Genomic DNA, 27,512 nt, shown 5'->3' with positions numbered 1-27,512 from the left:
GATCTATACCAGTCCAAGAGAAATATACGAATGCATCACTCCTTTCTATCTGTAATGAAGTTGAAGCAAAGTGATCTATACCAGTCCCTCTTGATTTGTAATTAATCCTGATTAGATGACCATTGTCGAGTAAATATTCCAATAATGAAAGATTAAGAAATATTCTCACATATGTTAACAATAAAACACTAAGTACCAACACTACCAAAAAACATGATTTTTGCGATGAATTTTGCGACGAAAAATTTGGAAAAATCTGTCGCAAATCGAATTTGCGGCGAATTTAGCGACGGAAAAAATTCCGTCGCTAATAGGTCGTCGCAAAATTTTGCGACGGAAAATTTCAATTTCCGTCGCAAATTTGCGACGGAATAAAATTCGTCGCAAAATTTGTCGCAAATAATTCGTTTCAAAATTCGTCGCAAATTAGCCACGAACACTATCCGTTGCAAAATTCGTCGCAAATTAGCCACGAACACTATCCATCGCAAATTTCGTCGCAAATTTCGTCGCGAAATTCGTAGAGAAATTCGTAACGAAATTCGTCGCAAATTTCATCCCAAATAATTCGTCGCAAAATTCGTTGCAAATTTCTTCGCAAATTTCGTCGCAAAATTCGTCACAAAATTCATCGCAAATAATTCGTAGCAAAATTCGTCGCAAATTAACCACGAACTTTATTCGTCGCAAATTTCGTCGCAAAATTCGTCACAAATTTCGTCACAAATTTAATCGCACATTTCGTCGCAAAATTCGTCGCAAATTTCATCGCTAATTAGTCGTCGCAAAATTCGTCGCTAATTTGCCAAAAAAAAATTTTTGGTCAATAATTTGCGACGAACTTATTCGTGGCAAAATTTGTTGCTAATTTGCCACCAAATTTTTTGACATTTGCCAACAACATTATTTATGAACGAATTTAGTGACGATTTTTTATTAATTCTTTAGCAACGAACTCTGCGACGATTATCGTTTAGGGACGAAATTAGCGACGAAATTTTATTTTTGCAACGAACTTTTGTAATTTGTGATCGCACGATAAAATCATTTATTTTATTTTTTGATTTTAAACCTAATTAAAAGAGAAATTAATTTTTGGAATTTATATTTAACATTGATTAAGCACTTAATAACATCAAAATATTATAATAATATGAAAATGAAATACATTCATCTACATTTTCCACAAGAATGACATAAATATTTTTCTTTATAGTACACATAATGAGAGAATAAATAATCTTGCACAATAAATAATGACAGATTTGAGTCAAAAAAGAATATCCTGCTTTTAGCGACAATCCCCATCATATAAAATACTGAACAAAACTAAAGACACGGTCCATGTGAGATGCTCACTTCCTGCTCCAGTTTTAACAAATGCCGGTTGAAATGTTGTTGCAACCTCTCATTTGCATAACTTATGCAGAATTGCTCAAAGCTGTTCTTCTACAAAACATAAATTGTCTGGAATTAGACACAAAATTAGTGACATTGTTTCCACATTAAATGTTAATATATTCAGCTTCTAAAGGATACATAATGACTGTGAAGCAAGCAATCTTAATTAAGTAAAGCAACGAAGGTAAATGAAATATAGAGGAAAAATGTTGAAGTTCACTTCCAGTGATAAATCTAATAGAAGTAAAGAAACAAAGGTGCAACCTAGGTGTTCCAAATTGGTTCACTGTCCACAACTGCACACTTCCACCACAAAAAAAAAACATTTATGTAAGTGAGATGAACAAAATAAAGAATGATATTGGATGCTATTTATCTTTTAGCTACCACAAAATACCTGACAACACTGCACACTTCCACCACAAGCGGCATAATGAAGTGGAGTGCTTCCAGCATCTGCAACGTGCAAAGAACAATACACATGACTTTCCACAAATGCATGATTCTAAGCAGGTATCACTGCATTCAAATAACTAGCTTTTTCAATGGCTCAAGTAGAGGGGACGTAGACAGCACGAGTAAAAGAGACGTAGAGGGGGCATAGGAATACAATCTGTTCAAAAAAGTACCAAAGAGTGAAAGTGAAGTCCAATACAAAGTCAGTTAGGCAAGTAGCACCTCCACTCCCCACAGAAGACAAGGATGATTAAAAGGTAAACTCAAAACAACATTTCCTTTTGTGCTGTTTCAAGGATAAAAAGCAGTCTAAGATAGATAAGCGACAATAATGTTAATACCAAAACATCTCCTAAGATGGTATTGACTAGGAGATGAATACATTGCGAAAAGAAACATTAGCATAGCTTTTTACCTGCTTTTGAACCATCGAACTGCATGACAAGAAAAGCCAACAAATCGACCAGAGATATCAGATTCGAACTGAGTAAAGCAGCTGGAGAGATCATGAAAGAAAATGAAGTTCCATTAGAGAGGCAAGTAGTAACATTATAAGAAACCCCTGGGGGAATCATGTTCATCATGATAACCCACTCAAAGCAAACACCGACTTGTTGTGCGGTTTCTCTACTCCTACTTCTCTGAGTGAAGTGTTAAATAAATTACATGCACAACCAATTACTCCAGAAACTTAGCTTGTTAGAGTACAGCGCAATATTAAACTCACATCTTGAATTATTAAAGGTTGCTGCATCATGCGTACAATTGACCAAAACCTAAAACATTTAGGATCCCATCGACCAAAATAGATCATTAATAACTCAATCTCAGGACCTTTATTTTGCTTATTCCTTCAATACCATACTATATATGTGCAGCATGATCGAAATGACAGCCTAAAACAACCGAGTCACACGGAACAGATACACTGTCCATCATCACACCGAACAGATACATTACTATACCTATGCATAAGCACACAACGATTAATAACTAATCCCCCGTATAACCAAAAACGATCTCAGTGAATCTCTGTTAGTGAACACAACTACGTCGCCATAACCTTGACCTTGTCATCCCAGAGCTGCCATGCACCATCACCATCAAAATTCTCGGGTAAACTTCGACAAGACGGTACCTGTCAAAAGAAGCATCGGCAACACAAGTCCATTCGTGATCTTCCCCATTGCCAAACCCCTCTCAGTCCGCAGCCCGTCCGGCCGAAGAAGTCAGCAGAGGAGATGAACGAATCACCACCGCAATCAAATGTTGCAATCAGTGTCGGACCTGAAGGCTAATCAGGACCACCCCGTGCGAACCGAAGGTCCACGACGGACATGATTTCACGAATAACGATCAAATCGAATCAATCGGCAAGTAACGGATCCGAAAGGCCACGCCAATCAATCGGGGGAGGGGGAGGTACGTACGAATTCGCGGACGATGCCCTTGTAGATGAGGAGGGGGAGGGCGACGCCGAAGATGCCGACGAGGGCGAGGTTCTGGCGAGTCCACCGGAAGTTGTGCTCTAGGTTCTCGCGCGCCGTGCTCCAGTCCTCCTTGCCCTCGACGGGGGGAGGAGCCGCCGCCCCTTCGGGCTCCGCGGCCTCTAGGGCTCCGGAGGCCATGGGCGAGGAGGAGTCGCGGGAGGAAAAGGAGAAGGAGAAGCGGAAGCAGATCTGATACGATCGAGAAAGAGGGAGAGAGAGAGGGAGAACAGTGAGCGAGAGAGAGAAGAGAAATTGGGGGTGAGGGCGCGGCTTTGGGGCGCTCTTTTTTTAATTAAATTTGCGACGAACTTTATATTTCGTCGCAAATTTTAGCGACCAACCTTTTAAGTTCGTCGCTAATTTGTGACGGATTTTGTTTTCATCGCAAATTTGCGACGGATTTTTTTTTCCGTCGCAAATTTGCGACGGATTTTTTTTTCCGTCGCAGATTTTGTTTCCATCGCATTTATTTTTCCGTCGCAAATTTGCGACGGAAGTGATCTTCGCGGCACATGGTGCCCATTTTTTCAAATCCGTTGCTAATTTGCAACGGAATTAGCGACGGAAATGTTTATACTGACCAATTTTTCAAATCCGTCGCTAATTTCGTCGGAACCTTGAGTAGATATGCTTCTACACTTTTACATATAATGACACATTACTCATATTTAACGAATTAGTAAATGTCATGATCTAATTCGTCTAAGGGCGGCAAGTCTGGTAATGTTTTTTTTTTTTTTCATTAGAGCAGCAGAGGAATGTCAAATAACTACGGGAGGTTGTTGCAAAATGGGCCGATGTGACTAGCATTACGAACACTGTGGAGAAACATGACTGATGTGGATGTCGTTGTTACAAACAGACTCGATTGACGCTTTCTCAAATAACAATAGGGCTCTGATACCAAGTCAAGAATGTGATAAAAAAAATTAAGAGCAATATATATATATATCATTGTCAAATGAAGAGTACACGAACCTATTTATCGGTTTTATAGGATGACTATCTAAAAGGGAAAATATCAATTACAATCAATTAAAGGAAATATAGGGAATCTTCTAAATATTTCTCTAATAGAATGCATGCCCTCTATTCACTCATCATTCCGATGTAACCCTTTAGGAGTAATTCATCTAATTGGTTAGATCAAATTGGTTAGGTCTAAATAAGAATATCTCTTTTATATGATCTCCTATAGATATCCCCATATAGATACATTGACTTTACATTTCATACATCCACCCGATTCCGATCTATTTGAAAATTGCTATAATTTATTTACCCATATATTTACGCATACATAAGAGCTACGTGCGGAGGAAATCGCCATATTCAACTAAATAGATATCTGTGTTATCTATATCTAAGTCTTGAAAAAAAATAAGATAAGATTTGCACCTATTGAATCTAAAAAAGCTTATTTGAGACGAGAACATTTTAAGAGATTATCTAATATCTTGAGTTTATAATAGATCTTCTTATCTAATTTGAATTTGTAATATATAATCTCTCTTAGAATTGGACGTGTAGCAAATTGTCCAATCTCTATTGAATTTGAACTTGTGACAATCATACAATTTAGTTTGAATTTCAATTAATAATTGTTAGTTTGCATTAGATTGATTTCATTAGGCAATATTTAGTTTGTCTTGTGATGGAGTATATTCCTTATGTAGTCCTCATCTTTATCACCAGAGATTGAGACATGGTAATCATCGTGATTAGACTTAGAAGAACTTAGGTTTAGTTTTAGAACACTACAAAAAAACAAGGTTTTAGCGACAAATTTTGCGACGAAAAATTTGGCAAAATTCGTCGCTAAACGAATTTGCGACGGAAAATAAATCCGTCGCAAATTTGCGACGGATTGGAAAATGCAATACAATTTTTGGAATCCGTCGTAAAATCCGTCGCAAATTTGCGACGGAAAATCAATCCGTCACAAATTTGCGACAAAAAATAAATCCATCGCAAATTTGCGACGGAAAATAAATCTGTCGCAATTGCGACGGATTGGAAAGTGCAATATAATTTTTGGAATCCGTCGTAAATTTGCGACGGAAAATAAATCCGTCGCAAATTTGCGACGGATTGGAAAATGCAATACAATTTTTGGAATCCGTCGCAAATTTGCGACGAATTTTTATTTCGTGGCAAATTCCGTCGCAAATTAGCGACAAATAATTTTCGTCACTAATTTGCGACGGAAAAAAAATTCCGTCACAAATTTCGTCGCAAATTAGCGACGAAAAATTTCCCGTCGCAAATTTTCGTGGCAAAATCCATGTTTTTTTGTAGTGCAAATACTAGATGACATTCTCGAAATATTAAAAAAAGCATCTCTCTCATTCGCTCACACACACACAACAAATAGACATCTATTACAAATTTAAAATATTGCCAAATTTCCTCTCTTTTTTCTCCTTTCCTTTTCTTTCCTTTTTCTTTTCTATTTTTCCCCTATTCCCTTTGGCTAGCTATCGCCGAGAAAAAATAAAAAAAATTCATAAAATATTGTAATAACATTCACGTCAGTACCGACCGTGCAACGTAGGATGGCTAGTGCTAACCAAATCGTCATATTAGTGATTGTTGACAAAAATTAACTGGAATAGATACATTGGTAAATCGTTTATAGCTTTAGGACTAAATTACAAAATTGAAAAGTTTAAGACTGAATTGGCCGTACTAAATAAGTATGACTTTTTGGACAATTTTTCCCATCATTTGAGTAGAATAAATTTCCTCTTGCTCACAAATTGAGAGTCATAATATTACTAAGGGCGTAAATAATAACAATTCTATTTCTATAAACAATTTCTAGCCATAAATAGAATTTTATATCCATTCCCTAAACGAGTTTCTGAGCAGAGGAACGCGTTTGATAACTACACAAAATCTATGTTCCCGGAATAGAAATTCGTTTGATAATTACATAAAATTTCTATTTTCTAGAAGAGTAATTAGTTTGACAACAACACAAAATTTCTATTTTCAAGTCTTCTGCATCACCACCACCATTGTCATCTCCTTCCGACACTACATAGTATTCTGCATTTTCTGTTGCATACTACTCGGTAGTATATGTATCACCAAATAAAATACACAAATCAGGATACTGAGGAAACCCACCTTCCTGAGTTTAGCCTATTTGCTATTATCCTGCAATTTTCACAATAATGACATACGTCAGTAACATAATCAAAGCTTACATTCATAATAAGAACAAAATGACCCAATTAAAGTGATACCTTCATGTGAGACTTCCATACACTTAGATCTTCCACAGGAACCGTTTTGTTTATATTATCCCATCCAAATGTAGATTGTGAAAGAAGATTTTTAAAACTACTAGACTGTCTCTTCAATTTGTTTACCCTGTTCTTCAACTGAACTAGACTAAAGTGGAGTCATGCCGATTTATTGAATTTGGCATGTATGTTATTCCATCTTGCTTTGTTTTAGGTAGAGGTGGTGCGATTTCCCTTTTTTTACCTCTTCTACTAACAAATTTAGGCAAAAGGACACCGGAAGTGTCAAAAGTTGGGGAAATTGTCAAATCAGTCCTAAACCTATTGTACGGCGGCCAATTCAGTCCTAAACCTTTTAATTTTGCCAATTCAGTCCTAAACCTTTCTAATTCTTGCCAATTCAGTCCTTTTGATCAATTTTGGCCAGCCGGCGCTGACGTGGCAATTTTTTATTATTTTTTTAAAATTTTTTAATCTTTTTTTTTTTTTTCTGATTTCTTCCTCTGGCCGGTCCGGCGACCGGCAGCCGGCCAGAGGGAGGGCCGGCAATGTCGACCTCACCGCTCCTGAGGCGAGGCCGACCTCGCCGTCGCCTGGTTCGCGACGGCGAGGTCGAGCCTTGCCCGGTCTGGCGAGGCTCGACCTCGCCCGTCGCGACCTAGACGACGGCGAGGTCGGCCTCGCCGGCTGCCGGACCTCGCCTCGCCCGGCGGCGGCGAGGCCGACCTCGCCCGACGCTTGGGTCGCGACGGCGAGGTCGAGCCTCACCCAGATCTGGCGAGGCTCGACCTCGCCGTCGCAACCCAGGCGATGGCGAGGTCGGCCTCGCCGCTACTGGGCCTCGCCTCGCCGTCGCCTGGTTCATGACGGCGAGGTCGAGCCTCGCCAGGGTTGCGACGGCAAGGTCGAGCCTCGCCGCTGCTGGGCCTCGCCTCGCCCAGCAGCGGCAAGGCTAGACCTCGCCGTCGCGAACCAGGCGACGACAAGGTCGGCCTCGCCTCAGCAGCAGCGAGGCCGGCGAGGTCGACCTCGCCGGTCCTCCCCTCTGGCCGGCCGCCGGACCGGCCAGAGGAAGAAATCAGAAAAAAAAGATTAAAAAATTGAAAAAAAAAATAAAAAAATTGCCACGTCAGCGTTGGCCGGACAGCCGGCGCCGCCCGGCGACCACGTCAGCGCCGACCGGCCAAAATTGGCCGGAAGGACTGAATTGGCAAGAATTAGAAAGGTTTAGGACTGAATTGGCCGCCGTACAATAGGTTTAGGACTGATTTGACAATTTCCCCGTCAAAAGTTATATACGACGCTCACTTTAGTGCCAAAAGTTTTTACTGGCTCACTTAGGTGTCAAATCGGAGAAAAATGATCACTTAAGTGCTTCCGATGATAAATTCCAGCGATTTATCTGATGTGGCATTTTTGATAAAATTTTAATTCTTACTTGACTTTTCTTATGAAAAAAGAAGGCCAACATGGAGATGACTTGGCCCTCATGTTAAACTTATCTTCTCTCTCTATCTTTCTATCTTTAGACTTAGTGGCTCTCTTCTTCTCTCTCTTTCATACCCATAACGATTCATTCAAACTCAAAACCCAGTTGAAGAAATTTTCAATCGGGCAACTGATGCACCTCAAATATTTTTTAATTTTTCAAAATAGAAAAGTTGGATAGAATCGTTTTGTCCAAAACAGAAAAGTTAAGAGTTGGTGAAATTCAAAAAAGAAAAATTCCTCGCCAAACTTGATAAACATAAACTTTCCAAGGTAGAGATAGATGATAATGACCCAGCTGAAAACTTGATCAAAGGTTTAAAATTTCAGAGAAACGAAGTGGCAATTCGTGTGAACACAAAAACCCATGACAATCAGCAAAGAGGGAAAAGAAGAGGGACAATAGCATACCTTAGTGCTCGAGCAAATTGGCAGCATTATGATAGTACGTGATCTTTTTGTTTTTGGGTTTTTCTCTTAAATGGCATCCACACCCTCCTACAAATCAAATCAATCGTACACATACTTCAAAACCCCTCAAATCGAGCATCACCTCCACTTCAATGGACTCAAATTTGCACAACCTGAGTAGAGAGCACTCAGTCGAAGTTAATGGCCAAATCCGCGGCTAATTGAATCGCGAAGAGAAATCTATTTCGTCTTGCATATTGACCCGGACAAGCAAACTTTTTGGTCCGCATGGAGTTTGGGTACTGCGACTTCAACCTTGATGGGGTCACTCTGTCCAAAGAGCAAGATCTCGACGTGTTCTACAAGAAGTTCGTGGAGTCAAGGATCAATGGGGTAAAGTTGGGGGTGAGCCCTTATTTGGGAGGTCGGAGCCTAGATTTGGCTTCACTTGGGGCGGCGGCACAAGAATGGGAGTTGACGACGATGGCAGCACTACGGGAATCGGGATAGAGGTCGGCATGACCAAAGATGGAGGAGGAGAGAGAAAGATTGAGGGATTAGGGTTTGAAAAACAAAACGAATTTATCCCAAATTCATTAATTTAGGGCAAATAAATGAGAGAAGACGATGTTTAGCTTTTAAAAATTCATCTTCATCTTCATCTTCAACCTCTACTTCCAAGTCTTCATTGCCTTCCTCATCTTCATCAGCACCTCATCATCTTCAACTTTCTTCTTCTTTAATTGTAATTATCTGCAAAATGCAAAAGGAAAAAAAATTGACATCCATTGTGGACAAAAATAAAGTCCATCATAATATTTAGGTATGACGTGGCTCTCTCCGGCTAGCACATCAGACTATTTATTATAAAATAATAACACGTTGGATTTTCCGACTACTTAGATCAGCGTCAACACTTAAGTGATCATTTTTTTTCACAAAAGTGGCACTTAAATGATTGCTTGAAAACTTTTGGCATTAAAGTGAGTGTCGTATGAAACTTTGAACACTTTTAGTGTCCTTATGCCAACAAACTTACAAACAAATTGGTCAAATGCTCAGTCCACTTTGCCATAAATGCCTCTTTGTGGGATATTAATTAACCTTAAGTGGTTGAGCATCAAATGAGCCAACTCATCAAATGCAATTACAATAACATCAAAGGCAATCAAAATGACCATAAAGTATCACCAAAGTATATCAAATTCATCTGTAATCAACAAAGGTCAGCCCCCATTGCAGCGAATATAGGCACAAATAACTCACTCTTTGATCATATAAATGATAGACCAATGTTGAAATGAATAGAAGAATTGTCACCAATTAGCACAATTAACCAATTAGCAATTTCCGTCAGCGCCGGTCATGCCATGTAAGATGGCTGATGTCCAAGTTAGTTATTTCCAACCGAAATTGGCTAGAATGACTCAATTGGCAAATTGTCAAAATGTTTAAGACTAAATTGATCAATTAAAAGGTTTATGACTAAATTAGCATAAGTGCAATAGTTTTAGGAATTTTTTGGTAATCATATTATAATTGCATCATCATAAACGCCATGTTACAAAATGTAGAAACTTCCATGAATTAATATTTTAGTGTTATAGATAGTTTGTTTAGATAGTATTTTGGTTTACATGCCTCATTTCCATGTCATGAAAATAGAATCTTCATAGAAATTCTCATAGAAGTAACTTTAAGATTGCATTTGCATTAAAGGTAAACTTGTATATCTACATCATTTTGAGTAAATTTACTTTTCTCTCTTGCACAATTTGAGAGTCATAAAATGCAAAATTACATTGCATTACTTGTGGGATTTTTGGTTATATTTTATTTTCATGTTTAGAAGCTCATTTGAAGAACGTAATTTATTTAGGGTGCGTCTTTGTGTAGCATGTTAAATCAATATATATATTTCCTTTAAAGAATTAGTCTACTTTAGTAATTTTACATGGACGGTGCCCTGTCGTTGAGGGTTATAACAGGTCTTATTGAATTTTTGCATGTAATTGCGTATGCATGTTAGGAAATAAAAATCAATATGGATAGTTTTCTTCAAAAGAGAAAAAGTACCAATATTGGCTTCTGGAGGATCATAAGAACAATGCATTTGTTCATTTCGCTTCTCCTACATGTATATGCGCTACATGTTCAACTATCAACACATAACTCAGAAGCAAAAAGCATTTCTCGGTTTCTTCTGCAAATTCGAGATGGAAGACCAGAAAATAGAAAATAAAAAATACATAATCTCTTTCATATTAGCAGTTTTAAATTCCATTTTCATAGAAAATCACATAAAAATAACTTTAAGATTGCATTTGCATGTAAGGTAAAGTTGTATATCTACATCATTTTGAGTAGATTTACTTTCCTTTTGTGCACAATTTGAGAGTCATAAAAATGCAAAATTACATTGCACTACCCGTAGGATTTTGGTTAGATTTTATTTTCATGTTTAGAAGCTCATTTGAGGAAAGTAATTTACTTAGTGTACTTTTTATGGATCACATTACAGTGTGACATTAAAAAAAAAAATTATTTAACTATTTGTAGAACTTTGTATTAACCCTTACACCTTAGGTTGGTTTTTCGTCTTGTAAAGAATTTTATTTAGGATTTAGAAAGCTAATTCAATATTGGCCTGAATTGACCATTTTGTCTAAAAAAAGATTTTTTTTTTCAATTTAACTATTTATTATGTACGATATAACTTGAGTGTACCCATGAGGAAAATAAGAATTCCTATTGGATAAAAAATATAAAAAAAAATTCTTTATATAGCATGTAATCTGCATATAATCATGTATTAAATAGGCCACAAATAAGTTTGCTTCATTTGATATTAGGGGATAAGATTGTATCACGTTTTATTAGGAGGGTAACAACGTAATTTTCGGGCTCTATCCGTTATCCTACCAAAAAATAAATCTGCATATTTATATTTCCTTTAATGAATTGTCTATTTTAGAAAATTCGCATGGACGGTGCCCTGTCCTTGAGGGTTATAATAGGTCTTATTCAATTCATACATGGAAATGCATATGCAAGTCAGGAAATAAAAATCCTTTCCTTCTAAAGAAATAAAGTACCAATGTTCGCTTCCAGAGGATCATGAGACCAACGCCATTTCTTCATTTCTCAACAAACAAATTTCTCTGTTTTCTTCAGCAAATTCGAGATGGAAGACCAGAAATGCAGATTGTCTCCGACCACCTTGACGATTTTCATTCTTGGTCTCATTTGCATTCTAAGCATTTGCCCCGCTAATTCTGCTATTGCAGTAGCTGATACAAGTAGCTCATTGTCAACTTATATCATCCAAGTACAAAAGCCGACCGACAAACATACCTCTACTTCAGAGGATCTCGATACTTTGTATCGGTCATTTTTACCTACCACAGCAACCGGCTCTAACCAAGAGCAAAGAATGGTTCACTCGTACAGACATGTGCTATCCGGGTTCACGGCCAAATTGACCGCCGAGGAAGCTAAAGCCATTGGGGAGAAGGACGGTGTTTTGTACGTGCGTCCGGAGAAGGCGCTCTCTCTACACACAACTCACACCCCCGCCTTCTTGGGCTTGCACCAAGGAGTCGGGCTCTGGAAGAACTCGAACCTCGGCAAGGGCGTGATCATTGGAGTATTGGACTCGGGGATTTTACCCCACCACTCTTCCTTCAGCGACAAGGGGATGCCTCCGCCTCCGACCAAATGGAAGGGCAGGTGCGACTTCAACGGCACATCCTGCAACAACAAGGTCATTGGTGCGAGGTCTTTCATCGGCTCGAGCAACACTGTTGTGCGGGCCGTTCCGCCATATGATGATGACGGCCATGGCACACACACTTCCAGCACAGCTGCCGGTGCTTTTGTGAGGGATGCAGGCGCACTCGGTAATGCCAAAGGCACGGCCATAGGCATGGCGCCTATTGCGCATTTGGCAATTTACAAGGTTTGCAGTGCTTCCGGGTGCCTTCAGGGCGACATATTAGCTGGGTTCGACGCGGCCATCGAGGATGGTGTTGATGTGATTTCCGTCTCTATAGGAGGACCATCTTTTCCGTTCTACAATGACGTGATCGCATTGGGTGCATTTGCCGCCACCCAAAAGGGCATCTTCGTCAGCTGCTCTGCGGGGAATTATGGGCCATCCAACAGCACATTGGCAAACGAGGCACCGTGGATTCTCACTGTGGGAGCGAGCAGCATCGACCGCAGCATAAAGGCCACGGCGCGGCTTGGGAACGGGCAAGAGTTCGATGGGGAGACCTTGTACCAACCGCACGACTTCCGTCCGACGCTACTTCCCCTAGTTTATCCGGGAGTAGACGGATATGAATTCTCGGCCTTCTGCGATCCTGGATCACTACAAAACCGCTCGGACCTCCGGGGGAAAGTGGTTGTGTGCGACTGGGGCGATGGAAGTGGGGCAGTCGGGAAAGGTCAAGAGGTCAAGGATGCCGGTGGTGCGGCCATGATCCTTGTGAACGGTCTCATTGAGGGATACACCACATTGGTCGATAAGCATGTCCTACCCGCCGTCCACGTGAGATATGTCGCAGGGAGAGAGATCAAGAGCTACATAAGCACGGAGTCGGTGCCAATGGCCACGATTCTATTCAAAGGCACTCACATCAGGAGATCGGTCGCCCCGGCTGTAGCATACTTCTCTTCTCGTGGCCCCAACATCCAAAGCCCAGGCATCCTAAAACCGGACATCATCGGCCCGGGCGTGAACATTCTCGCCGGTTGGGCATTTCCTTTAGACAATTCTACGGACAAGAAGAACGCATTCAATGTGATCTCCGGGACCTCCATGTCCTGCCCCCACCTCAGTGGTGTGGCGGCCCTGCTCAAGAGCGCGCACCCTGACTGGTCGCCAGCGGCCATCAAGTCCGCCATCATGACCACTGCCGCCACCTCCAACATGGAAGGCCGACCCATCGTGGACCAGACGCTCCATCCAGCGGATATTTTTGCCACCGGTGCAGGACATATCAACCCATCGAAGGCTGTCGACCCGGGTCTCATCTACGACATCGAACTTCGAGATTACGTTCCTTACCTTTGTGGGCTCAACTTCAACGACTTCCAAATGGAGCTCATATTAAAAAAAAAAGTCTCATGCTCGAACATAAGGAGCATATCCGATTGCCAGCTCAACTATCCATCGATCAGCGTGAGCTTCAGGCCTTCGGTGGCAAAGGTGAGTGTGACAAGGACGGTGAGAAACGTCGGACCCGCGAAGTCGCATTACCAGTCAGTCATCGACCCGATTAAGGGTCTAGACTCAATTGGCGTGTACCCGCATGTTCTAGTGTTCACTGAGGCGAACCAGACAGCGAGTTACAGAGTTGACTTCATGAGGAGAGTTGATCGGAAAGCGACGGCACCGCCGCCGTTCACTCAGGGGTCAATCACGTGGGTCTCTGCTCGGCATTCAGTTCGAACGACCGTCGCTGTTGTGTTTGAGTGACCGTAGGGAGTGTCAACGATTTCTAGGGTTCAGAAAATGAAGTCGACAAAGAGTGCGCTTGGGGAGTGACACATTTCTCTCTTGAATTTGCCTTTGAGAACTTTCTCATCTTTCGCCTCTTATTTATCTTGATCTGTGGTTTCACTCTTTCTTCGCGAGAGTTGGCCTAGATTTTCACTCCATTAGGGAAATTCGATCAAACTTTAATTCATGGACATTGATGCGGAGGAGTACAAAAATTTGGATGGTTATCCTTGTCATATGAAAAAATTTAGCATGATTCTTCTAAACGTAAAGTTGATAAATTTCAACACGACCATCTACTTAAGATTGTTCAGTATAAGATTCATTGATATCTCGAAGAATCTTCGTTAATTAAGAAAGATCGCAGAGACTTGGATCAACCCAGTTTGACAGGGATTGATCCGGCCCGTTAGGTCCCGCCGGATAGAGTTCGACCCTGGACCGCATCTTTCTCTTTACAGCGAAATTTTCCGCGCCACATGACGCATCTTAGTTGGCCCAAATCTCCATTATTGCAAGCTCGCCACTTGTCAGCATATCAATCTAGTTTATTTTATTTTGGAGGAGAAAAAGAGGGGAACAAAAGAGGAAGGAGGTAAGGAGCGGCAAACAAGACAGTACACAAAACCCGTAACAAAAGGGTTTATAGGGAGAAAGTAGACGGACGCAAAGAGGGACGACCGTCTTTTCTTCCGCCCAACCATTTTTCATCGTATTCTCACTTGATACCACGATTCCTCGCCGTCATAGCCGGGATTCACCCTCCATTCTCACCATTCTCATCCGCCCCAGAACCTTCTTCTAAGCATCACAGAGCAAGAGCCTAGGTTCCGAAAGAAAATATTCATAGGAAGTTTGTCCTCTGAGGACTGCTGGTTGTCTAGGAGGAGGCCGCCCGTTAGCCGTCACTGCTTGCTCAAGTCCCGAAGGATTGCAGGGCCGGCTCCGTCCAACCCTGTTCTGCAGCCATAGACCTCCTAGCGACGAAGTCTCGCTTGAAACTCGTTTGCTGACCGTGATTTTGAACACCGGCACTAGTAGGAGCTCTTGTTGTTGATTTGGTCTCCGATTATAGCTGCATCCTCGCTTGTCTTCCAGGTAACTTCCGATTCCCTGAGTTGCCCTGTTTTAGTTGAAGTTGAATTTCTTTCGTTAACACGTGTTGGATTGGGCTGGGATGTTTTTTCACTGATCTTGTACTTTATTTGTTATCCTCGTTCAAGTCGGGCCGTGAATCTGATTTTCAGTAGCACATAACCTGCTCGACGAAACTTATGAAAAACTCAGTGTAAGTTAGTTTCGTTTCCTGTTGTCATCTGAAAGCGATTACGTCATGATAACTTGATGGAATGCGTTTTGTATGCCATCCACTCCATTTAACGTTTCTTGTCTCGTGGCTCCTAATGGCGGTCTTTTGGCGAGGTGTTGATGCTGAATCCAAGATTTGAATGATGATCATTACACATAGCGGTACCGATTCATTTATCGATTCTCCTTTATCCATTCGCTTTACTCATATTATGGCTGAAGTGGCAAGTGGTTGGTGAGATGATGAAAATAGCTGACGAGGAGGTTCGGTGATAGTCGACTGATGCTGGGTTCTATGATAAATATGGGCAATGGGCAATCGATAGCTAGTATATTCAATATACCAACATAGCGGCGTGAGGAGTTTTGATTGATAATGCCATAGTGTTATGAGTTTCAGTTCTGTTTTTACGTTTTCTGAGTGTGTGAGGTTCAGGGGGAAAATGGGATGAAAGATTTTTAAGGAATAGGGAAAGAATAAAAAAAAAGTTCTAGTGGGTTCATATGGTGTTTTTTAAGTGGAAAATGTTTTCCTTAACTAGTTTATTTTTCATGGTCCGAATGCTGGAAAATTCGGAAAATGATTTCTTAAAAATTGGTTTTCATTAAACAAATGAAGCCTTAGATTGGATTCTTTCATAGTGGGTTAGGTTCAGGGGCATGATATAATGGCCCAATTTTCGTGACCATAATTTGTTTGTTAATTTCTTTTCTAGAATGGTTAGGACTAATTCATATCCATAATGAACCCATCAAACCTATCAAGAACGTCGCGGCTTTGATATTCTAAGATCATATTTTGGCGTGATCACATGCTATCATAGCATTCTTATCGCATAAGTTGTTTTATTCAATATTTCGATTGTACTTACGATAACTGTAGGAGTAGATTTAGGAACCATAAGGATGTCCTAGGTTTTGGGGTTTATCGATAAAGATGAGGATAAAGATGATGATTATTTAAAACGTCGTATTTTAGGAATTTGAGACGATTTATAAAATCAAGAATATGTTCTATATCAAGAAGTAAATATTCAATGGTTAGAAATAATATGAAACTAAATAAAAGAATGAGCATTAAGATAAAAGGGTAAAATGGTAAGAAGACCAATCACAGGCGGTAAAACCTGCCGATTGTGGGGTACGTAAATTAAATTATTGTAATATAAATTGTAGTTAAGAAAAGATTAAGCAAGGATTAAGCAAATTACTCATATTTAAATAATATCGAAAGATTACAAGTGGAGATATAAAAAATACATGTGCAAATTACAGAAAATAAAAGCCTTTGTATCCTCAGATCATGAACAAGATTCGAAACATAAAAGTGTTTCAGGGATGATATGTGAATATGAAACTTACTGAATTTTGGATTTCAGGAAAAGGAGTGAAGATATTCAAGAGGTAGGATCCAGGTATGAGATGTGGAAAGTTTTGAGAGTAATATCTTATTTTTCCGGAGAGAAGAGAGAGAGAGACTCTGGGAATATATGAAAATTTGATGTGAAGAATGATCGGTGCCCTTTCGGATGGAAGAGGTCCGTTTTTAAAGGCGTCTAGGTTACTGTAGAAAAGGTTCACGGAGTCTGACTGTAGTAAAGAGTAAAAGGTGAATAGTGAAAAGTGTACAGTGATACAGTGATCAGTGTATGCTTTTATAAAAGCTGACAGACATAATTATGAAAGTTGACAGTCATAAGCATCTTTCGGCTCCTTTGCTGTCTTTTCAAAATTTGTACAATGATTCTGGAGGATTCTCTTCTTCCTCTTCTTCTTCGTCCTTTACATCTTCCCATCGGATACCGGATATGCTTGGTATGCCATAACAGTTATCTTCATTAGAGTTTCCGCTATGATGAGAATGGAAAGAACTTGAATCTTCCAATTGAGAAAGGGCTATTTTAGCATCCCTGCCAGTTGCTGATGGGATTTAGCATATGCTAGTTTTGATAAAACAAACCCTTTATCATGGAGGAAATGAGTGATATTGTCTGAATTAATTGGGTAGAGCTTCTGTTATTTAGCCAATCTGTGACTACTTGTTCAGTAACTCTATTCCAAAATTTAAAATGATCCTACCATTTGACCTTAAATTTTCTGATGAGGACAATGGTGTTTGGATCAACAGATTTTCTATAATCAAAGTCCTATGCCATGACCAACGATACTCCGAAGTATAGAAAACAGAGCATCAGTTGAGGGAATCTGATTTACTATGAAAGTGGTGTGAACTGGCTAGAGAACATCTTGTAACTGGGTTGCACCCATGGGTGTAAGATTTCAACAATGGAACCAAAATGTTCCCACCATCTAATAAACTAGAAAGGCACTTGGCAAATATCAGAATTTTCAAAGAAAAATAGCCAGGTATGAGTGTTGTTGGCATTTTTCCTGAAGAAAGTGTTCTGCCAAGTTTGTTGGTAATCAAAATATGAATATAAAGATCTGTATGGAAGTGGTTCGGTGATTTTGACATCAAATTTCACTATAGTTGTAGGATGCGGTTTCCATTGGGAAGGATAAATGATTTTATGGATCCTTGCCGTAAAATAATTGATGTGGGTTTTATTAGAGAAATGTTTGATGGTGGCAGACTTTGTTTCTGTCAAGATTCTCTTATAAAACTCATTTGTTTTATAAAAATCATGAGGCACATAATTAAATTTTTCAGAAAACAAATTTTTATGGGTTTTCATGGAAAAATCCGTTTTCGAGTGTACTTATATTTTGAAATACAGTTTTTGGAATGAAAACAGATTTTTGTTTTTGAGGGGCTACCTTGATTGGCTGAATGACCACCTCACTATAAAATCTTTTCCCTATTGCCTTTTGACCGTCTATAGGAGAGGGATCTGCACTTACCACTGATTGTTTTGGTGGCTGACTATTGAAAGCTACTTCAAGAAGTCTTAGTGCTTCTTTGTGAGATAGTTTAGTAATATCAAAAGAAGTGTTTGTAGATGGAGAGGCGGGTTTCATTTTGTCAACCTGGTTGGAAATGGTGATAATATTAAAAGGTGGTTCAGCAGATTGAACTACTTGAAGCCAGGTCCTAATATTGGTTAGGCCCGTGGGTTTTGTTATGAGGATTCAACAATTTCTTTGCCTTTGTCTCTTCGAGTGGGTTTATTGGGAGCCATTTTCCCTATAAAAATTCTCTTGTGAGAAAATCAGGTAAAGAATTTGAAGCACCATTTATGAATTCCATATCAAAATAAAAAAACGGATAATATAGCTTGCCATCCGGCAAAAATCTGTTTTGAGGCAATATTTTGAACATTCTTTTGCAAAACATCTTTGGCAGACTTACAATCAATTATTAATAAAAAATTTTGGTTCAAAAGATCTCCCTAAAAATTGGATATAGAGAAAACAATAGCAAGAATTTCCTTCTTGATGGTGGAATAATTCTTTTGACAGTCATTCCAATGTTTAGAGACAAACTGAACAACTTGTTCTTTGTTGTCTATTGACTGCTTTAGAATTCCTCCATATCTAATTTATGAAGCATCTGTTTCTACGATTTTGAAGGCAAAAGGATCAGCAAGATGTAAGCAAGGAATTTCTTTGATACTATGTTTGATCTTTTTTACAGTATCAGTATGAGCTGGAGTCCAAGGTGGAGGATCTGTTTTTGAGTCTTTGGTGAAGAGGTTTGCAAATTATATTGATATAAGGGAAGAAATCTATAACATAATTTAAACTTCCAAGAAATATCTGCAATTGATTTTTATCTCTAATTTCATTAGGAAATTTTTCCAAAAATGCTATTGATCTTTCAATAGATATAATAGTTCCTAAATGGATATAATGTCCTAGGAATCTGACCTTTGTTTTAAAAAGAGATATTTTAGTAGGTGAAACTACTAAACCATGCCTTTTTACAACATTAATGAAATGACCAATGTGCTTAAAATGCTGATCTATATTTGTGAAAAATATTAAGACATCATCTATATAAACTATGATATAGTCAGAATACGGATTAAATATGTCATTCATAATTCTTTGAAATTCAAAAGGGGCATTTTTCAAACCAAATGGCATTTATTTGAATATGTCATTCATATTGTCCAAACGGGACAGTAAAAGTAGTTTTATATCTGTCCTTTTCATTAATTTGAATATGCCAGAATCCAGATTTCATATCAAATTTGGAAAATATTTTCGCATTATGAAGTCTATTCAATAAATCCTTTTTTTTAGGGAATGGATATCTTATCCATTTTAATGTTGTATTTAAAGGTTTAATAACCAGTCTTGGAACTCCTCTTTCTAGCTCAGCATTTTTGTTGACATAGAAAGCTGAGCAATTCCAAGGCGACTGACTTTTCCTAATGAGACTTTTATCAAGAAGTTCTTGGATTTCCTTTGACAGAAACTTAAAACTTCATAATTCATTGGGAAGGTCTAGCCTTAGTAGGGATATTTTTCTCAGAAAATTCTAGTTCATAAGGTAGATCAACTATGTGACATTAGTTGATCTTAAAGCATTAGGAATAGTTGAACATATGGAATCTTCTATATGGGTTTTGAAATCAGCAATTTTTTTCGAAGATTCGTTTTAGAAAGATTTTGCTCAATCTTCTTGTGTTCAAGATCTTCTTTTAAATATTGAAGATGGGTTTCTCTGTCTGGGATGATACAATTTATTTCTGAAATAAATTGTTCTTAGAGAATATTCAAATTTCTGATTCTATATCGGATTTGTCTAAAACATTAATCTGATCAGGGGTATCTTTTACAACAAAATTGATCAGGGCTATGTGTGTGTGCTCGCGCAAGACAAGAAAAATTGAGTTGTTCATAATGACATCTTTCATTTTGTGCCCTTTCTCTTGGTATCAGAGCAAATATCGATCCCGGTGTAGTTTCTTCTTCTTGGCCGATCAAGACATTTCCATTGTCTTTTCCAAGATTGATGTAACTTCTCCATATTTTCTTCACTCAAGTGATCATTCGAATGCCCCTCAAGTCTCTCCCCCTTTAGATGGAGACAATTATCCAAAATGGCATCGTGTCATGCTCATGGCCCTTGAGGAGAAAAAATAAACTGTCACATCCCGATTTTTGGGCCTGGGAAGCCGCAGGTAAATTGTAACATCCTCAATTTTAGTCCCTGGGAAATGGCTATGGGTTAAGTTTGGTGGTTTTCCAATCATAACTAAATTGTTTTCTCTTGTTTTGGAAAACCCAGTTTTGGATCCTTTCTACCCCTTCGTTTTGTTATTTTTGGGGAGACTTGTGTGATCCGAATTTCCAAACACTTTCTTCTTGAAAGATGTTCCAAACATCTTGAAGTTTTACATACTTTAATTTCAGAATTTTTGGACTTGATATGAGTGGTACGATGGCCTGATTTTCGGACCGAGTAAAACTGCCCAGGATGGGTATTTCGGTGATGTTCACACTTGAATTATTTTCTACAAGTTTTTCTGGGACGATTTTGGAACAGTTTCCTTCACGAAAGTTGTTGAGAACTTCCTGTTTTATAACGTATATAAATTTGGGAATTTTTCAAGATGATTTGGATTCTGGACAGAGCTTACTTTGAGAAACAAGAATTCTGTTCCAGCGAACTGTTTTTAGTCTGTCTTTGAGCTAATAAAAATGGTGTTTACAGAGAGATTCAGATTTCGTGTTCTTGATGAAAAATGTTTTTTAAGGTCTTGTTTATGACATATTTAAATTTGATAATTTTCGGAGTCCATTTACTATGTTTTCAAGTCCGATTTCGTGAACAGTGCAAAGCTGTCCGGTTTTGTCAGATTTCAAAGATTTATCGATTTTTATATGAGAATGTTGGAATCTCGACTTGATGTCTTTTGGTGATATTTAAGGACATATCCGCACCGAACCTCGGGTTGAATGAGATTATTATACGTGTTTTGCCGTGGAAAAACCCTCGGAAATTATGGAATTGATTATGGCGCAGGTTGTGATTTTTGTGCCAATTGGTCTACTTCGTGTGACCCGATTCGCCCGAATCATTTGCGTGAGAATTCAGTAAATCCAGAAGGTTCTAGGGAGTACACGGTTCGGGAAATTGGTAGAAGAATCTAGACGATAAGGCCTTGACCGAGTCAAAGCTTATCCTCCAAGCTTCATTATGGCTTTCATTTATTAAAGTTGGACTTTGGTGGCCTTCATCATGACGCGCAATAAATGAATGAAGACTTTGAGGCCCCTATCATGATGACATGCATTTATGGACTTGAGTGGGGAGCAAGTTTGGGCTTCTATAAATAGAAAGCCCCCCCTTCTCTTCTCTCACGCCACTCTCTCTCCCTCTCACGCCTCCCTCCCCTCTCTCTCACGTCTCTCTTTGTTCTCACGCCAGAGTTCCCGCACCACCAATCGGCCAACTTTCTCTTGCTTCTTTGCTTCTTGTTCATACTGAGAAAGAGAAAAAGAAAGAAAGAGAGAGAGCTCACCGACTAGCCCGTATCTCTCTTGTGGTTCGATCAAGTGAGGAAGCCACGTCCAAGGCCGTGTGTTCGTGTTCAAACTCGAGAACCGCCGAGACTTCCGTGTTCCTTTCTTGTTCTTATTTTTATCGTTGTGTAAGTGAATTCCCTAATCTCGGGAAAGGATGATGAGATGCGTTGTGACGTGGTTTGCTTGGACCGTGTTCGGTCTTGATTGGTTATCTCTTTGGCTTGTTTATGTTTTGTGTTTGACGTTCATATCTCGATATAGAAGCCAGAATTTGGCTAGTGATGTTCACGTGTTATAGCCATGCTTAGAGTTCTCTAGTATTTGTCGGCATGAACTTTGCTATTGATTTGCCATCGACGCCGGTGCGGTAAGGGCCGACTCATGTTAACGGCGATCGATTTATCCTCACTTGACATTAGTGTTTTCACTTTCTGAGTCTCCCCGACTCATCCCCCGTTGTTTTTCCCTCTCAGGTCCATAGGATGGTCGAACGGACGGCGGCGACAGGGGGAGTTTGAGCTATGTTGGAGTTCGAGGATAGCTAGGAGCTGTGAATCCGAAGTAGTGGGCTTAGGACACCCAAGCCATAACGTTTGTTGTGTAAATGGCTAAAATCGGCTAAGTTGGCTTGTAAAATATGTTTGCTTGTCCTGTAAACATAAGGTTTGTTCATGATGCTGTTTGTCTTAATCCCGCTATTTGTTCTGAATGTGATTGTCCCGAGATATGCTTCCGCTTGTGTGTAACGAAAGATAATAATGAACGGGACGTCACGTGAAAGACCCCGAGGTGGGGCGTTACATAAACTATGCCTTGTTGATAGATCCTTGCCGCGTCTTGGTTCAACCTCTTCAGATTATCCCCTATGGATACGTTGCAATAGCATGGTGAGGTCCTAATTGATTCATTCTACAGTACCAACGATCTCACATAGCGTTCTCTAGCATGACTCGACAAATGATGTCCGAAATGATCTTTGCGAGTGCTTCTCCCCTTGTAATGCTCCTTGGATTTTCAGATCAGTAGGGCTTTGTCTACACATCAACAAGGTACAACAATACCATGATTAAATCCTATCAAGATGAATTATTGTCATATTAAGCCTTGTCAATTTGCAGTTGTGGAGCAATGTCAACCCTTCTACAGTTTCTTGAAACAGATTCATTATTAGATTTCCTCCAAGGCCTTAAGGAATCTTATGCCACGGTTCGGAGTCAGATCCTCTTTATGGATCCACTCCCTACCATCAACAGAGCATATACCTTACTCTTACAAGAGGAACAACAACGCACCATTCAAGACAGTCGCACCGTTGTTCCCGATCCTGCTGCCATGGCCGCGCTTCGTCTTAATGATGCTCGCACTTCTCTATCTACGGGTTCTTCCAAACCCATTTTATATTGTGCTCACTGTGGAAGGAATGGACATCTTGAAAGCAAGTGTTTTAAGAAGAATAGATATCCGGAATTGTAGAATGACCATAATAGGCACCCCAACAATGATTCTGGTCGCTAACAACGTTCACGCCTAACTGGTTCTCTGACTATTGCCACAACTACCACCTTTGATTCCTCCTCTCCACCTACCCTTACTGTTGCACAGATAGAACTACTCCTTCATTTACTTCCGGCTGGTTATACTACACCTTCTTCTCACCATTTGGTGAATTTAGTAAATATTTTTATTTGTTTAAATTCCACTTCATCCTAGATCCCAGACTCTAGTGCAACAGATCTTATATTTTGTGATGCAACCTTGTTTTTTGAGTTTAAATGATAATACAACTTCCAACCCTGTGTCCCTTCCTGATGGGACTATGATTCCTGTTTGACGAATCGGGCAGATTTCTTTACGACTAGATCTAACTCTTGATCGTGTTTTATTTGTTCCCCAATTTCGATTTAATCTTCTTTCAGTTAGTAAACTTACTACTGCTACTTCTCTCACCTCTGGTACTTGCTTTTATAAGGACCCAATCTCAATGATAACTTTAGCGACGGTAAGCTGCATGGTGGTTTATACTACCTTTCCATACACCAACCCACTTCTTTGACATCCACCACCACACCAGGCACACACTTTGACCTCTGGCATCGGCCGTTGGGACATCCGAGTCCATCCTCTCTTTATCATCTGCAAGCTTTAGACAATAGCATTTCATTTTCTAATACTTTTCTTTGTAGTGTGTGCCCACTTGCAGAGCAATCTCGCTTACCATTTCCTTCTAGTACAATTTCTACTATTTTATGCTTTGATTTAATTTATTTGGATGTTTGGGGCCCATATCAAACCCCCTCTTTAACTGAGGCACGTTTTTTTTTCTCACTGTGGCTGATGATTATTCTCATAGCACATGGCTTTATTTAATGTCTTCTAAAGCTGATGTAAATCGTTTTATCATTGATTTCTTTTCCATGGTAAAAACCCAATTCAATAAACAAATTCGTTGCATCCGCTCTGACAATTAAAAATAATTTTTCAATCAACTTTTACCATTTCTTTTCTAGACTTTATGGGTGTTGTTCATCAATCGAGTTGTGTCCACCCCTCAACAAAATGGGGCGGTGGAGCGCAAGCACCGACACCTTCTAAATATTAATTGCCCATGCCCTTATGCTTCCAATCCAACCTTGCCATTGTTTTTTGGGGTGAATGCATCTTCATTGCCGCCTACATCATAAACAAACTTCCCACTGCCGTCTTGACTGGGAAAACTCCATATGAGGTTTTACAAGGTCAGTTACTGAATGTCACTCACCTTCGAGTATTCTATTGCTTGTGTTTTGGGTACAACACCTCCATTCAAAATAAATTTGATGTTCATGCTACTCCGGGGCTTTATTGGGATATCCCAAGGGTAAAAAAGGGTATGCCATTTTTTATCTCCTTGCCAAAAAGCTATATGTGAGTCGAGATGTTGTGTTTCACGAAACAATTTTACCTTCTTCGATGCTCCCCAACCTAACCTTGTCAGGCTCACCTATATCACCATTACCTATCACACAATGTGACGAGATAACCCAACCTCCACCTACAAATCATACACCACCACAAACACCCTTACTGTGACATCTCCGAATTTGGCCTAGGAGCCGAGGGCAAGTGATCGATGAATGAACGGGTAATTCGAGCCAAGGGTCGGGAATGGAACGGACAGTATGGTCGGAACGAGTGTACCGAGGGTTGGTCATGGTTCGATCGAAAGATTATCCATGAATGGACCTAGGGATTGACAATGGAATGACTACCTGATTACGCAAGATGATTAGAGTAATATGACCGTGGAATGACCCTTCGATCATACGGGCTGTTAGTGAAACGGTCCGGGATAGCTATGGATCAGTCCGATGTCGGCATGTATCGGTCACGGGTGATACCGCACGGCCATGCATCGGTCACGGAGGACCATGAGTTAATTCCGGAGTACTGGATTCCACAATGCCACATGACAATCGAGGATCGACCATGGGTCGTTGACACTCGAACGTGGACCGATCACAAATCGACCACGAATCATTACGCCAAGTCAGGTAGGCAATAGACGAGCCATATGCCAGGCCACGAGCCTAATGGCTTGGTCGCGGACTAGGCTATGTGCTAGCCGCGCCGGTTAGGCCGTGTGCCTGGACATGATCGGCCATCGTGCCCGTCAGCTAGGCCACGGACTGGCTACGTACCCGATCGTGTGTCAGTCATTGTGCTTGACCCTTGTGCCAGTCAACGTGCTCGTTAGATCTGGTTTCGACCTAGTCCCGTGCCCAAGAAATATGGCCATGAGCCGTGCATTGTGCCATTCATGAGCCATTGTGTGTGTTTGGCCGTGAACCGATCCCTCGCTCGTGTGACCAGGCGTGGTGCTCGACATGTTGCTCGTGCAATCGGCATTGTGCTTGTGCAGCCGGTGTGGTGTTCAGCACGTCGCCCGTGCAGCTCGGCGCAGTACTCGTGCGGCCCGGCCATGTGCCCGGGTGGCCCAGTCGTGTGCCCGTATGGCCCGACAGTGCGCCAGGCCACGCGCCCAGTCAGACCCGGCCACGCGCCCAGCCAGCCGGTTAGCTTGGGTTTATTCCATTTTACTTGGGCCTTGGTTTGGTTGTATTATGTGATATTTGAGGACATTCTCGCACCAAACCTCATGTCGAACGGGTATACAAAGCGTGGAAAACCCTCGGAAAATTAACGGAATAAGTATGATGTGGGGTTGCGAATTTAGTATCAATTAGTCGAGTTTGTGTAAACCGATTGGCTCGAGAAGTTTGTGTGTGAATCTAGCATGCTCAGGAGACTAACGGTTCAACTATGGAGAGGATAAGAAGACAAAAAATTTTGACCAAGTCAAAGGCTCATTAAAAGCCATTTAAGGTCACCATTATTGAACCCCCTTAGGTGTCCCTCTCCTTTATTGCCTGGCAGGTGAGATGTTTAGCCTTATTAAGGCTGCAAGATGACTCATGGTCATCAATTATTGACACAAAACAAGGGGGGATTTGGCCAAGTGAAGATGGAGCCGAGAGAGGAAATCGGCCAAAGGAAAAAGGAAGAAGCCGAGAGAGAGAGAGAGAGAGAGAGAGAGAGAGAGAGAGAGAGAGAGAGAGAGGGAGAGGGAGAGAGGGATAAGGCCACATTTAAGTTTCTTAATGGCCTTTCATAATTCTTTTTGGCCTTAGTTCATTAATGCATTTTAAGGCTTTCTTCACTTTAGAGGCATGCATTAATGGCTTGGCTTCTTTTCCAAGCTTGGCTTGTTTAAAAAATGGAGAAGCCCTCACGTGAGGAAGCCTCTCTCACGCCCAAACACATACACTTCTGTGACATCCTGAAAAATTAGTCCATTTGGGATTTATGAAATACTGGATTTTATGAATGTACTCGTGGTCAGTTCTCGCCCGGAACTGATCATTCCTGGGATGCTAACCATTAGGGAAAGGCTAATAGGGGAAATCAAATTCGCGCGACTAAAGAAAATTCGATCGTGAATGGATTTCGACCATTAAATCGCGAAAGTGATATTTTGAGCCATTGTTGGCCGATCCAAGAATAGTTAGGGGTCGGTTCGCCACTGTCATAGTAGTGGATCGCGGGTGATTCCGCTGGACCACGAAACGACTTGACGAATAATCCTGAACCTATACCGAACGATCGTACCCTTCGGATCAAGTGATTGATCTTCGCGATTTTAATGACAGCCGTGGTCGTCACGTACCGAACAAATTTGCACGTGACTCGATTCAGTATCAGTCATGAGTCGATTCAGCGAATTTCCCCAGCAAGCTGCCCGTTAGCTCGAGTTGCATTTAATAGAATTTAATTATTGAATTTTTGCCCAAATTGGACACCGAAAAATTAGGAAGTCACGTCGAAACATTAGGACGACGTTGCACGTGACACGTGCGAATTTTTGGTGCGCTTAAATCCTTCGGAAAAACTCGATTTGGACAAGAAACGGAGAAAGTGACCAAAATACCCCTAGGATTTACTAAAGGACAAGCTTTAAGGGTAAATGGCATTTTGGTAATTTTACCTTCAAATTTTGATTGGACAATTTTACCCTTGGACTTTTTGAGAAATTTCAAAATCGCCCTTGGATATTTTGGATGAGATACGATCTGGGTCATCGATTTCAGGATAAGATCGAATATGGACCGTCGGATCAAAAAGATTAGAGAAAAGGATATTTTGGTAAATTACCACTTTGGTCCAAATTTGACTATTTAAGTCAAAATTTCTCTCTCCTCACTCATTCCCCTCCCCCACGGCAGCACA

The 27,512-nt window shown here is 40.4% G+C and overlaps 2 protein-coding genes across 2 annotated transcripts; one reads left to right on the top strand and one right to left on the bottom strand.

Moving 5' to 3' along the window:
* Positions 1–1,272: 1,272 nt before the first annotated feature.
* LOC130139864 (myosin-1-like) lies at positions 1,273–3,415 on the bottom strand. Its single transcript, XM_056317668.1, has 3 exons — positions 2,996–3,415; positions 1,799–1,857; positions 1,273–1,449 (listed from the first exon to the last, which is right to left on the bottom strand). Exons 1-3 carry the CDS (start codon positions 3,042–3,044, stop codon positions 1,330–1,332), a joined length of 228 nt encoding a protein of 75 aa, XP_056173643.1. The 5' UTR covers positions 3,045–3,415; the 3' UTR covers positions 1,273–1,329.
* Positions 3,416–11,681: 8,266 nt separating this feature from the next.
* LOC115690309 (subtilisin-like protease) lies at positions 11,682–13,979 on the top strand. The gene has a single exon (XM_030616630.2). It carries the CDS (start codon positions 11,682–11,684, stop codon positions 13,977–13,979), a length of 2,298 nt encoding a protein of 765 aa, XP_030472490.1.
* Positions 13,980–27,512: the final 13,533 nt, after the last annotated feature.

The sequence above is a fragment of the Syzygium oleosum genome, unplaced genomic scaffold, assembly GCF_021117445.2.
Source record: "Syzygium oleosum isolate NSW1041296 unplaced genomic scaffold, Sole_v2.1 Sole_v2.14, whole genome shotgun sequence".
NCBI lineage: Eukaryota > Viridiplantae > Streptophyta > Magnoliopsida > Myrtales > Myrtaceae > Syzygium > Syzygium oleosum.
Note: the sequence above shows the minus strand (reverse complement) of the source record. Positions and strands in the feature narration are given on the sequence as shown.